The sequence below is a fragment of the Leuciscus leuciscus genome, assembly GCF_965113295.1.
Source record: "Leuciscus leuciscus genome assembly, chromosome: 16".
Taxonomy (NCBI): Eukaryota; Metazoa; Chordata; class Actinopteri; order Cypriniformes; family Leuciscidae; genus Leuciscus; species Leuciscus leuciscus.
This window is the reverse complement of record NC_138740.1, coordinates 27951851-27965152: the sequence shown is the minus strand read 5'-3', so window position 1 is coordinate 27965152 and position 13302 is coordinate 27951851. Positions and strand designations below refer to the sequence as shown.

Sequence of the window (13302 nt, the reverse complement as noted above, 5' to 3'; positions counted from 1 at the left end):
TCATGGCAACAGCTGGGTGAGAGTTTATTTTAAAATAATGACATTTTTTTAAAATAATAATACAATTATTGATATTTGTGTTAAGGATAAAAATGAAAGATTATAGAATTTTTTGGGGGTTAGATTTTATTACACAGATCCTTAAATAGATCTGACTAAGTAAAACAATCGCCTGCTTGAATTAAAAGCTAGTAAAATATGGTTAATAAAATTGGTCCAGCAGCAGTATCAGCCTGTTAAAGGCCCAATAGATCAATTAGATTCGAAATTTAGCAAAGGATAATGAAAAGTTAAAAGGCAATATTCTATGGTATGTTTAGTTTTTACTGAAAATAGAATTAGATTGCTTGAAGATAGAATGTTGAGAAGGAGATGAAGATGAGAAGATGGTATGTGTATGTAGTAACATTGGAAATAGGTGGTATTTTAATTACAACTTAGGATGCTGATTGAAGGAATATCTTACAGGTAGCCTATTATAAAGTAGATGATGAAACATGGAAATGATTAGAGATATCAGGTGGTATTACAGTCACTGACTTATAATGGGATGATTTGGTAAAGAGCAGGTAAATCATGCAGGTATGGAAAATTGAGGGGAACTGCCTTGTACATTTTTAACTGTATATTAAACTAACCATGTTTCTAACATCTAACCTTATTTGAACAGGATGTATTGTACGAAATCAATGGAAAACTTGTGACTTTGACTGTGTGCATATGTATATGTATATGTAAAAATAACAGTTTGGGAAATTAAACTAGACAGTCTGTTTGAATCTTGTGATTAACAAATGAAGTCATCATTAAAACAGTTTGCTTGTGCCAGTGACAGAGGAAAAAGTTTGGGGCTTTTGAACCAATTGAACCAATCATATTGAAGGTGACATGTTAGTCTTATTTGTTTTCTCGATTCTACAAAAACTGTTGTATATGTGTTTTACGGTGGGATTTCTCAATGGAATTTGTCTGAGATCCTCCGGCCTCGATTCTTCTTGGGAGAGTTTCTCTGAGAACTGCTCGAAGACTCTCCAGGCCGTTATTAAAGCATTTGGAGGACATTTGCTGATGTCTGTCTGTTAATTTCTGCTGCGCAGCAGGTCAGTTTAGGGAAGCAAGTATAAGTTAGGATAAGAGATTCAGCCGGTTGTCGACGGAAGACACAGAGAGGCTAGAGTATAAAAGTTATTAAGTGTCGATTTGCAGACGCTAGATAATGAGGTTTTAGGGAAAAATCCACTACAATAACCACCCAATTTCTTATAAGTATTTTTATACATTTCAGCACATCATTTCAGCCCATTTTACCTGCAGGTTCCCGGGTCTGCTTGAGCACCTCACAAAGAATTAGTTTGTTAGGGTCCAAAAGGAAGGGGTCTCTGAACATGCAGACGGGAGCCAGAAGCATTTCAGCGCTGGATTCTTGCTGACTGAAATCCCATTCTGGTATATCTACCAAAAAAAAAACAAAGTAAAAAAAAAACAAAGCATGAAACATGAAAATCACAAGAAACCCCATTATGGAGATATTTCTGTAGTACCAGTTATGACTTTCGGTTCAGAATCCATGGTTCGAGTCTTGCTACACAGGTCCAAACTACAACCATTGATCCAGACATAAGTAACTTGACAGAATTTTCCTTGGGGAAGACTGAGGTATCTCTGCCGCAAGAACTTGTTAAGATGTGAGCTTTCAGATACGCAAGACATGCTGTATAATGCAACAAATCCAAAAGAAAATATGAATATGCGTCGTCTGTTGATGGCTTTTCGCTCTCTCCTGTTTTTCTGTATAATGCAACAAATCCAAAAGAAAATATGAATATGCGTCGTCTGTTGACCGCTTTTCGCTCTCTCCTGTTTTTCCAAAGCTGCACTGAGACTGGTGTGACAAACAGATCCACATCGAATATCTTCTGTCACTTGTAGGAGGTCCTCAAAACTGACCTGCAACCTTAGAGCTGCTATTGTCATTAAAACTGCTGCATTTCACACCACACCGGACCCACTGACTTTCATTATGGACAAAACAACACTGAGGCATTCTTTTAAAATATCTTTTATAAATACTTTGTGTTTGACAGAAGAAGTCATTGATATCTATTTTTGTGTGAATTATCTTTGTAACTATTCTTAGGACAGTGTTTCTTTTTCACAATTGTGTGGTTGGAGCAAGTTGTTAATGTTTCAAATGTTGTTATTTTATAAAATCATACTTTTTTCTGTTTAATCAATTATTTTCTCATTCGTAATTAGTTAACTGTGTAAATTATTGCTGAAAAGTCATTTGATTTTGAGTTTAAATCTACTTTCTTTCTTATATTGCAAAAAAAGAAAAAAGAAAAGAAAAAAGAGCCTATTATCTATAAATATTCTCGGGAATCCTCTGTTTGAATGGCACCAAATCAGCTATTATGATTTTTAAAGGATCACGTGTGTAACGGTCACCAGCTGGAGTGCCCTTGAAAGCCACCAGAGGGCACTCCACACCAGACTATCTTGTTCACTCACAGACTACATCTCCCATCATTCTCTGCCTGGACTCACCATTATCACATTCACCTGTAACTCATTATCTTGTTTAGTTCACCCCATATAGCCTGGTTCACCCCATCACCCCATCAAGTTTTGTATGTTGTTGCACTGCACTTCTGAACGTTTTCCCTGGTTTTCTTGTCTCTTGTTTTTTTTGGGGGGGATTTGTTGCCTGTCCCGTGGATTACTCTTGTGCCTCTGAACCCTGCCTGTTTTGTTTTTGTTTGTTTGTTTGGACTGTCTTCCTGTGCTCGACCCTCTGCTTGTTGGATTACGATTCTGGATAACCCCTTTAATAAAAGCTGCATTTGGATCCTCTACCCTCGTGTCTCAGAGCAGTTCGTAACAACGTGACACCAATATATACACACTCACACAATACTTTTTTTTACTGTTTTGTTAAATAAACATTTTATTTTCCAAATACCCTAAAACATTTGAACAGCATGTCTGCGCAAACATACAGTAGTGGCCAAAAGTGATGTCCGGTCTAGAAGAAATATAAGTATTATAATATTCAAATATTATTAAAAATTTGTTAGAGATTTTGTCAGCATTTTGCTTAGTTTTATTTGTGATAACTCAATGAAACATGCCAAATTATGCAGACATAAGTTTTAGCTTGGCTGTCATACAAAAAGAAAAATGACGAACAAGTGCAAAAACAACAGAGAACCAACAAAATATGAACAACTGATTATACTGTAGTCAATGTATGCTTTTCCCTGTGAGCTTTTTGTTTTTATATGCATTATTTTTTTTATTTTTTTTGCATAGTAAAATAAATCCTGCTGCTGTAGTTTACCTTTTTTTGCCAAATCATATTGTCAGATAAATAGTGTTTTGTTCTTCCCTCATATTTAACCCCTTCAGACCTGAATTTTTCCACTGAGCAATTTTTTTTACCTGCTTGATTTGATTTTTGCTCTTCTTCAATGTAGAAATTAATCTAAAACACAAGATTTTTGCCAACTCATCTTTTATTTTTTATTTTTACGCCACTATACAATGGACACCACGACTCAAAACATAAATACTTATGAACTAGAGTTTGTGAACTAGCGTTGAAGATTTTGAAAAGTGTGTGTGTGTGTGTGTTGCTGTGTATTCTTTTCTTCTGTATTCTATTTGTTTTTCACTAAAACCAAAGAAACTTTGAAGACATGTATGACTTGTTTTTCCTGCTAAGACAAAAACTGAGATCAAATCGTCTGCAGTAAAAACACAACCCTGGAGAGAAGACACCGCCTTGCCCAAACTTATCTCCTCGTTTATCTATGCATTTTCCCTCCTCCTATACTCCCTTCCTTTCTCCCTGATTCAAGTCAATGAAAGTATGCTGAGAATGTCTATATCTCACATATGATGTATCATGTAAATCTATTGTTTTTTTCCTTTTCATGTTTGGTATCATTTTAAATGTCTCAGTGCGATTGGTAAAAATGTCTCAATTTCACTGCAGTCATTATTATGAGATAGATTGAAAACTTAGGAGAATTCGGTTCTCCTTTTTGGGTGGTGTCTCATCAAGATATCGGATAATTCTCTCCTCTCCCCTGAAACCAGGTGTAACCCCCTGGGGTGCATGAATAGACCCAAAACAACTCTAAAGATATTTGTACAAGGCTTTTGGTCTGATCTGTTAAGGGAAAGTGGCAGAGCAGTCTTTGGGAATCTGTAACCAGACAAACCCCATGCAGTGCTGTGTCATGTCTTATCGAGTCTTGCGCTGAGAACACACTCACACACCACTGTGTGTCTCTGTCAGGTGCATTTCTTACTCTTCCGAGTCATCTTTGAGCAATTGATGTTATGTAGTTATTATTTCTGAATTGACTTTTAATTGTTTACTTGTGTAATTGGCACGATGCAGTTTTACCTGACAAATAAAATATTAATCTTGATTTATTCTGTATGATTCTGAAATCAGTAATTGTAGTATAGATTAATGTGGAGTCTGGTGTTAAGTTATGAGCCACAACTAGCCTAAGTTATGAGGTTCCTGCTGATATCTTTCAAGACCTGATGGACATTAAAATGTAAAGAATTCCTGTGTTCTGCAACTCTGAAAGATCTTCAAAATAACTTTGAATATGATCACGATACTATTAAGTTTATGATAGGTGAAAGTTGATGAGGCTGTCCCGTGAGCATAAATCTGCATTTAAAGGTAAAAATGGGACTTCCTCCTCCTCCTGTCTGAAGGGGTTAAAAAATATATATTTTGCTCATATTTTCATGGTTTAGTTAAACGTGTAGTGTTATTAAAAACAAATATCCCCTCCAGACATCACTTGTGGCCATTTACTGGTTTCCATGTTTTATGGGGACTTTCCATAGACATGATGATCTTTATACTGTACAATCTGTACAGTGTATCCCCTAAACCTCCCTCTAAACACAGCCCTCACAGAAAACTTTCTGCATTTTTACATTTATGTATGATTTATAAGCTGTTTTCCTCATAGGGACCAACAAATGACAACACAAGGTCAAAAATTACTGGTATTACTATCCTTGTGGGGACATTTGGTGCACTTTTTTGGGGCATTTGGATAATGAATGCGCTTACTGATAAGCTTGTGTTACTGTATCTTTTACATGTGGTTTAGGTGGCTTAATATTTGTACATTGTGAACTGGTATTTACACCCTTGGTAATTTGGCTAAAAACCTGTTCACCTAACTAGTTAACTTGGAATGTAGTGTTTTGATTTCTCTTTGTGAAACTTCAATGCTGTTAACCCTGGACAGGTTTTAAAGAGATCTATTGTACAGAGAATCAGGCAAACTGATCATATGATCATTTGATACAGCATTTCAAGCCTGCCTGCAAGTCATGTGTCATAAAACATTCTTCAGATGAAAATTTTTATTTAATTTGAGTAACAAGTATGATTTACAGACAAATATAACAGGTTAATGTGGCCTCTATCTAAACATTCACAATAACTTATTTGTTTCTAAAGGTGTGTTATTCCAGTTCATGAACATCTTTGCCCTCTTCGAGCATGCATGTGCGGGCCATTGCACAGGTCACGGCATATGGGTCACAGTTGGCAGCAGGACGGCGGTCCTCAAAGTAACCACATTTATCCTGACCCACCTGACGAGGGATACGGATACTCGCCCCACGGTTAGCAACACCTGCTGAGAATTCACTGATGCTGGCGGTCTCGTGATGACCCGTGAGGCGACGCTTGTTATCTTCTCCACCGTGTGGGTCGTAGACTCGAATATGCTCTAAATGACACTTACTCAGTTTCTCGATGGCTTTCTCAATGTGCCTGATGAGAGGAGGACGATGGAGGTTAGATGACATGGCAATAACACTGTAACACAACTCACACTCTCTGTTTTATAGATGTCTTTAGTGTCTCTGACTTTTATGATTGTGTGTGTGTGTGTGCATAAGTGAGTACATACTCAATTCCTCCTTCTTCTCTCATTTGCTCTGTGCTCACATTGATGTGGCAACCGGCTCCGTTCCAGTCTCCCGTCATGGGTTTTGGATCCAGGGTGGCCACCACTCCGAAATCTTCACACACCCTGTGTAACAGGAAACGTGCCATCCACAGATGATCTCCCATCTCAATTCCTTCACATGGACCCACCTGGAACTCCCACTACAGAGAGAGTAAACTATCCTCACTGCCCATCCAGTACATACATAATAGTGATCTACAGATGTTGTGTTTTTGTAAATAAATAGTGTCTACTGTATCTCTAATACCTAATAACTTCATGGTAGTTACCTGAGAGGGCATGACCTCTGCGTTAGTGCCACTGATTTTGATGCCAGCATAAAGACAGGCTTTATAATGACTCTCCACAATGTCTCTGCCAAAGGCTCTGTCAGCACCAACACTGCAGTAATACGGACCTGACAGAAGAGAGACACAAAATTGTCCTCTTAAAAATATAGGATTGTCACAGATGCCATTTTATTGCAAAATCAGACACATAAAAACTCTCTAAAGAAATGCCAGCAAACCTGAACATGTAAAACGAGTCACAGGCAGAGAGTGTTTTCTGATTGGCTAAAAGAGTCACAGGCAGAGAGTGTTTTCTGATTGGCTAAAAGAGTCACAGGCAGAGAGTGTTTTCTGATTGGCTAAAAGAGTCACAGGCAGAGAGTGTTTTCTGATTGGCAAAAAGAGTGTGGACCAGAGAGCCATCTATCAGGTACTGAAACTTAAATGTTACTTGAAATAAAATAAACATTTAACAAATGTAAGAGAAAACTATTTAAACTTGTTTTATTTCAGTTCATTGCAGCATTTTTCATTTATTTCACTTGATGTACAAAATTAACTGAAATAATTCAGAAATAAAAATTAATAAAAACCATATAAGCATATTTGAACACAACAAAGTGACAAACTATACAATTTAAATATAAAAATTAAATATTAAAATATTAATAAATATAATATTATCTCAATGATACTAAAATTGCACTGCTATAGGGACATTGTAAGTGTGTTATTCAAAATATCCCCCAAAGCACCTTTAAAACCAAAGACCTTTCTCATTGCATTATAAGGTGTTACAAATGATCATTAAGTTTCATGTTGCGCCCTTAACCTAGACTGTGGATGTAACAACTCATAAAAACATTCAGATCACCTTGTTTTTTGGGGTAGCCTAGTCTGGGCCAGCCATAAGGGTGTCCATCCACACCTAGTAGAGTATATTCCTGCTCCATACCAAACCAAGGGTGGAGATCTTTGACCTTCTCCATGACCTTGTTACAGCTGTTACGATGATTCGATTCTAAGAGAAAAGGTACCAGGCTTTAAATCATTTACAGTTCTACACAACTTTAAAATATAGCATCATCTTTCTCTATTTGGTTTTATGGTGTGACACCTGCATGAAATGTTTCTTGTATAACATTATATAGAAGAAACATTACATATATACTGTATATATATAAACAGTAGTATTAGCTGATGTGCATGTGCAACTAACCCATTAACATCTTAAAACATTTTTCAGTGAATTTTAAAAACCGTTTTAATAAATATGGTGCTTGTAGAACTTAAATTACAAATAAGGCAACAGTTTGCATGACTTCTTTTTGAATTTGTTTCATAAACTTAGTTATATAAGTAAATGCCTTCAGTGAACTTAAAATGTCAAGTTGCCATGACTTAAATCTGCCCTAATTTTTACCAACTAACTACTTCGTCTCCTTTTATCAACAAGAAGTAATAAAACTTTGTGGTTTAATAATGTGTCAGTTTTTTAATAAGAAATTGGAATAAGCATTCAACAATACCATATAATGGTAAACAAACTTAAAAAGTGATCACATGAAGCAGTAACAATCATTTTGCAATCATCAAGTAATCATTTTGAGTTGAGGAAAAAACTCATTCTGATATCACAAGAAAATACGTTTCTAAATGTGTCCGTAACAATGTACATGAAAATAGCAAACTGCCAAACAATGTAACCATATTCATTTTTAATGCACCAGGGCATGCTGGGAAGCAGGTGAATGAGACTGAATAAACTATTTTTTTTCAATACAGGCCTACATGAACTAAAAATGCATTAATCCAGTTTACCTGTTATACTTTAAAAATGAATTAATACAACAACAAAAAAGTTGCACTAAGATGCATTGCTTGTGCTCCTTTTGAATGTGGCTCAAAACAGTAAGTAAATCAAAAACTACAATATGTAAATCTTTAGCATTATTTACTGTTTTTTCTTTCTTTTTTTTATACAGTTTCCCAATCATACCTGCAGGTTCCTGGGTGTGCTTGAGCACTTCACACAGGACCAGTTTGTTTGGGTCCAAAATGAAGGGGTCCCTGAACATGCAGACGGGAATCAGTAGCATGTCGCTGTTGCGTCCTTCAGACTGACCTGTGCTGGAACCATCAAAGTTCCATTCTGGCAGATCTGCCAAAGAACAAGAAAAACCAGCATTAACAATGGAGATAAAAACAAAGAAAGTGAAACTGCTCAGGTAAAACCGAAACTTTGCTACCAGCTATGCTCTTTGGCTCCGTATCCATGGTTCGAGTCTTGCTGCGCAGACCCTCCCCAGAGCCATCAATCCAGACGTAAGTGACCTGATAGGAGTGTCCCTGAGGCAGACTGAGATACTGCTGCCGCAGGGCTTTGTTCAGGCTAGAGCTGTCAGATACGTAAGACATACTGGACCAGATTTACAGTAAATAATGTATCTGGAGAAGCAAAACAAGAAGAACATCGACTATGCTGTCAATGTAGTTGTTTATTAAAATATCATAAATATGAATTATAATTATTTAAATATATTAATTAGAAATTCTGACAAATTTTTATCTAAAAACTTTTAAATTGTACTGTTTGTCAATACGTTATCCACAAATTTGTATAGATTTATCAAAATATTATATTTTCTTTGATTACACAGTGAATAATAAAAGCCAAGCGAAATTTTACTGCTCATTAAAGTACCATAATGTATTACTTACTCAGACAGGTGAATATGATATAATCGTTCCTCTCCACACATGAAGACCTGTGTACTGAAACAGTTGAGTTTAAGGAGCCCGTCATCAATAAGTTATGACGTGTGAGAGATGAAACATAACATGGGCGTGACTTCCATTCTTAGATTTGATTCTGTGATGACTAAACAAAATGAGTCATTACACCCCAATGCATTTAAACCTGTTTACCTGTAATTGCTACGATACTGCTGCTGATTTTTTTTTTTCATTCATGAATTGTTTTTGTTTTTTCTGGGATGCATTACCAGGTATTTTATAAGTATAGTTAAAGGGATACTGCACTGAAAAATGAAAATTCTGTCATCATATACTCACCCTCATGTTGTTTCAAACCTGTATGAATTTCTTTCTTTTGCTGAACACAAAGGAAGATATCTAGAAGAATGTGAGTAACCAGACAGTTTTAGATACCATTGACTTCCATAGTAGGAAAAAAATATACTATGGAAGTCAATGGTATCTAAAACTGTCTGGTTACTCACATTCTTCTAGATATCTTCCTTTCTGTTCAGCAAAAGAAAGAAATTCATACAGGTTTGAAACAACATGAGGGTGAGTATATGATGACAGAATTTTCATTTTTCAGTGGAGTATCCCTTTAAGCTGAATATACAATAGTAGATTTCTCTTGAGGCAATGAAGACTTGTGCATGACCAGTATTTTCGGTGACAAATACAATCTACTCAACCGTTTTCTCACCTCAGCTCTCCTTCACACACAATTACACACTACGCTTAATGAGAGGCTTTTTTCCACTGCAAAGAGACATCAGCACAATCAAGGCTCAGAGGAACCAAGCTTTTTATGTGCTTTGATATGAACAGACACTTGCTGTAAAAAACCTGATTACTAAAGCTGATTAATTCAAACCCCTGCAAGCACGTCATGAAGCAAACTATATAGAAACTGCTTGTTTGCAGAACAGACATAATAAAATACACTTAGGAACACAACCTCTTCTAATGGGTTTGGCTTTTCATTCACTAAAGGAAATCACAAGTCTTATTGCCACAAGTTACCTATAGACAGGCAAAACCAGTTTAAAAAGCAGAAGCTAAACAAAGAAGGTGTTTATGAAAATAAATAAAGCCGATTTAATAAAGTTGTGAATAGATTGCACTGCTCTCATATAAGTAACATTATATATATCACTCTGTATCACCTTTGTGTATTAAATAAGTCCAACAAGGATATACATTGACTAATTTCTTGTCTGAGATCTTTTGTTTTTACTCAAAGGCTGATTCCCACTATATCCTCCCGGGCCCCTTCTTTGGAGACCTATAGTCTCAATCAAATCCAGACGGTACAATATGAGATGACAATAGCAAAGAAGGCAATTTTGTTGACGTGGAACAAAGTGTTTGTACCTAAATTTGAGGTGTGGCTTACAGAGTTTAGAAGTGTGTTACATTTGTAAAAGATCAGATATGAAATTGCTTTTTTTTTTCATATCTGGATTGATCATTGAATTGAACATTCTGCACATATTAAGAGGTATATGGTAGATTATATAATGTCTTGCAGGTTTTTTTCTTAATTGGGTAATCATTGGTATTGGAATTTTAAATATTGTTTTATGTAGACTATGTATATAGCTGTTTGTATGTGTTTCTGTATATATGTATGTATAGATATTGCATGTTTTTGTATTTTTTGTATTTATATATTTACCTTTTTTATTTTTGTTGTTACTGATTTTACTCATGTTACTGTTGTTACATTCTTGTGTAAGAATGGGAGCAAATCTCTTCAGCCATGTCCCAAAATCTATAGTGAAAAGCTTCTCAGAAGATATTAAAGAGCTCCAGCTTTTTATTAATGTCAGTGTTTTTTCAATTAAATGTTTTATATAAGTACATATGGATTCCATGTTTGGGTGTCTACTACATAGTCTACTTATGGTAAAATGTTAAAACATTTAGGCTAAATGTGATGCAACCTGTTCATCCTGTCTCCATTGTGATGTTTTGGAACATTTACAAGCAGAAAACTAAATAGTTTATGACAAAACAAATATGATGTGGCGCAAGATAATCTTGATGATGTAACTTTAAAATGAAATGTAACCTGTTTCCTGAAACATAAGTATTCCTGAGTGGTTCATACTGATACTAAAACAATAAAAGCTAAACTAAAACTATACTTGCTTAACATATTAAAGAGCCAATTCATACCTTTCTGGTGATACAAATCTAAAAAAAAACAATGGTCAAAAGTATAAAAGATGCTTGGTGAATGCCTCAAATGTGAAACACAAACAACAACAACAACAAAAACATTACTACTAACATGAAGTGCATGTTTAATTAAAGTCCTTCACAAACTGGTTAACACACTTGTTACATCTAAAACAAGAAATAGCTATTTTTTTAATAAACAATATGCAGGAAAAACATGCAAATTATATCTGCAAACCTGTTTTGACATCATTTACCAAATGGTTTTGATCAAAAGTGATCCGGGATTAAAAATCCATGCTCAAGTGCACAGTGATATCAGATTGTGATTGTTCAGAGCTCCCAGATCACCTCAGGTTGGGACTGAACCTTGCTTTCGGCTACCACAACTCAAGGCAATCTACTCAGTTAAAAGAAATAAAATAGCAGCTTTCAAATAACACAAACATTCTTAAAGGAATTGGCCACCCAAAAATGAAAATCCTTAGACGTAAGTGCGTTGTAAAGCTCGCACAAGAAGTGGCGACTATGAGTCCAATTGCGTTACTTCTTGTGCAAACTTCACCACGTACTTACATTGAAGTCGAGCTGAACTTGCGAACAAGTCTAGGGCAGTTCAGTGATGGTTTATAGATAAAGGAGTTTAAAATATTAGTCTTATTTTATACACACACCTAATTTCAATTCAAAAGACATTGATTCATCCACTGGGGTCGTATGGATTACCGTCACGATCACTGTGTGTGATTTTTCAAGCGTCAACCAAGCAGCAACCATTCACTTGCATTATATGGACTCATCGAGAAGAAAAATCTTCATTTGTGTTTATCTGAAGAAAGTCTTCATGAGTAGGCCTATATATGATGAAAGAATTTTCATTTTTGAGTGAACTATCCCTTTAAGAAAAGATATTCAGAATTACAGTGAGAAGGAAAACATAATCATGAACGACAGTGAGCGGTCCAGCATAGCTTCAGTGAGTGATCACAGTGCAGGATGGATGATTAAGAATCACATTTATGGATCATATGTCCACAGCAGCTCTCATGTCATGCTTTCCTGACAATACGCCCAGTTTTCTTTGAGTCTCGTCTCCTTGACCGGACCGGCTGGCTACTGACTCGCCACGTTCCATGACAGACACGGGTACTGTGGGTAAGAATAAGAACAACACAGACAGTTATGAAGGCATACACACATGCACATATGTAATTTGCTGTCTAAATAGGGGCTGTTTTGTGTTTTATGGTAATACTGTATCCTTCTGAGACACTTACGGGCTGATTTCCCAGAAAGTCAACAGGGTGAAATGAATATTAACCCTTAAACACATAGCCTACCTCGGGTCTTTAGTGACCAGGGAAGTCATTCACTGCCCCTCATACATTTTTTTTAAGTTAGACATCAACCTTCTTCTTAGTATTTCTCCATTATAAACAAAAATGAATACAATTATAAATGAATGCCTGTTTTCCCATTCATTTTTATTTAATTTTTTTGTAAAAATTGTATAGGGTCATTAACGACCCTAGGTAATGGTGCAGGTATATATTTTTTCTGCACAACAATAATTGGATCTTTGATGACTGAACAAGTGCAATTGATGTTTCACTCATAGTTACCGCAGCGCAGGCAGAAAACAAAAGAATAGGAAGTATCATCAGCAAAACTTGAAGTGGCTCAGCGATTTACTGCAGAGCAAGTACTGAACGCAATCAAATATTACTGTCACTGTCATGTGATGGTGGATCTGTGAAGAAGCTGTCAGCGATCAAAATATAGATTTTGAAGATGTTGATAATAATAATAATAATAATAATAATAATACGTTTATTTTATATAGCGCCTTTCGCAAACCCAAGGTCGCTTTACATAGGAATGATAGTTTTAAGAGTATGTTTGAGATCGAATCTGAGCCAGATGCTGAATTTACTGAACCCTTCCAAGCGCCAAAAGGTAACAAAATATGCTTTATTTTATTCTTCTGTAATTGTTACTCTAATATCAGGAGAGTTTTATATTATCGCGATAGCGTAGAGATCCATCCATGTGATAATGATTGGCGAAACATT

General features: G+C 35.8%; 2 protein-coding genes and 1 long non-coding RNA gene across 3 annotated transcripts in view; 1 reads left to right on the top strand and 2 right to left on the bottom strand.

Moving 5' to 3' along the window:
• Positions 1-1318, top strand: part of LOC309477131 — a 70881-nt gene extending 69563 nt beyond the window's left edge. Inside the window, exon 3 of the long non-coding RNA XR_014198537.1 lies at positions 1222-1318. This is a non-coding gene — a long non-coding RNA (uncharacterized lncRNA). The remainder of the gene's footprint in view (positions 1-1221) is intronic.
• LOC309477101 (glutamine synthetase-like) overlaps positions 1-1895 on the bottom strand; it is a 29784-nt gene extending 27889 nt beyond the window's left edge. Inside the window, exons 1-2 of the mRNA XM_082140253.1 lie at positions 1542-1895; positions 1309-1452 (exon numbers count right to left, since the gene is read on the bottom strand). Of these exons, the coding sequence (XP_081996379.1) occupies positions 1309-1452; positions 1542-1710 (313 nt within the window). The 5' untranslated portion in view covers positions 1711-1895. The remainder of the gene's footprint in view (positions 1-1308; positions 1453-1541) is intronic.
• Positions 1896-5388: 3493 nt separating this feature from the next.
• On the bottom strand, positions 5389-9115 carry LOC309477111 (glutamine synthetase-like). Its single transcript, XM_082140267.1, has 7 exons — positions 9011-9115; positions 8539-8737; positions 8289-8450; positions 7164-7310; positions 6290-6417; positions 5961-6160; positions 5389-5821 (listed from the first exon to the last, which is right to left on the bottom strand). The coding sequence occupies exons 2-7, from the start codon at positions 8705-8707 to the stop codon at positions 5509-5511; spliced, it is 1119 nt and encodes a 372-aa protein (XP_081996393.1). The 5' UTR covers positions 8708-8737; positions 9011-9115; the 3' UTR covers positions 5389-5508.
• Positions 9116-13302: the final 4187 nt, after the last annotated feature.

Bases quoted from the DNA above. Each gene is read 5' to 3' on its own strand.
- LOC309477111 (XM_082140267.1), bottom strand. From the start codon at position 8,707: ATGTCTTACGTATCTGACAGCTCTAGCCTGAACAAAGCCCTGCGGCAG. The intron at 8,451-8,538 runs GTAGCAAAGTTT...GTTCTTTGGCAG, and splicing joins GGAGCCAAAGAGCATAGCTG to ATCTGCCAGAATGGAACTTT. The intron at 6,418-7,163 runs GTGATCTGAATG...CTCTTCTGTCAG, and splicing joins AGGCTACCCCAAAAAACAAG to GTCCGTATTACTGCAGTGTT.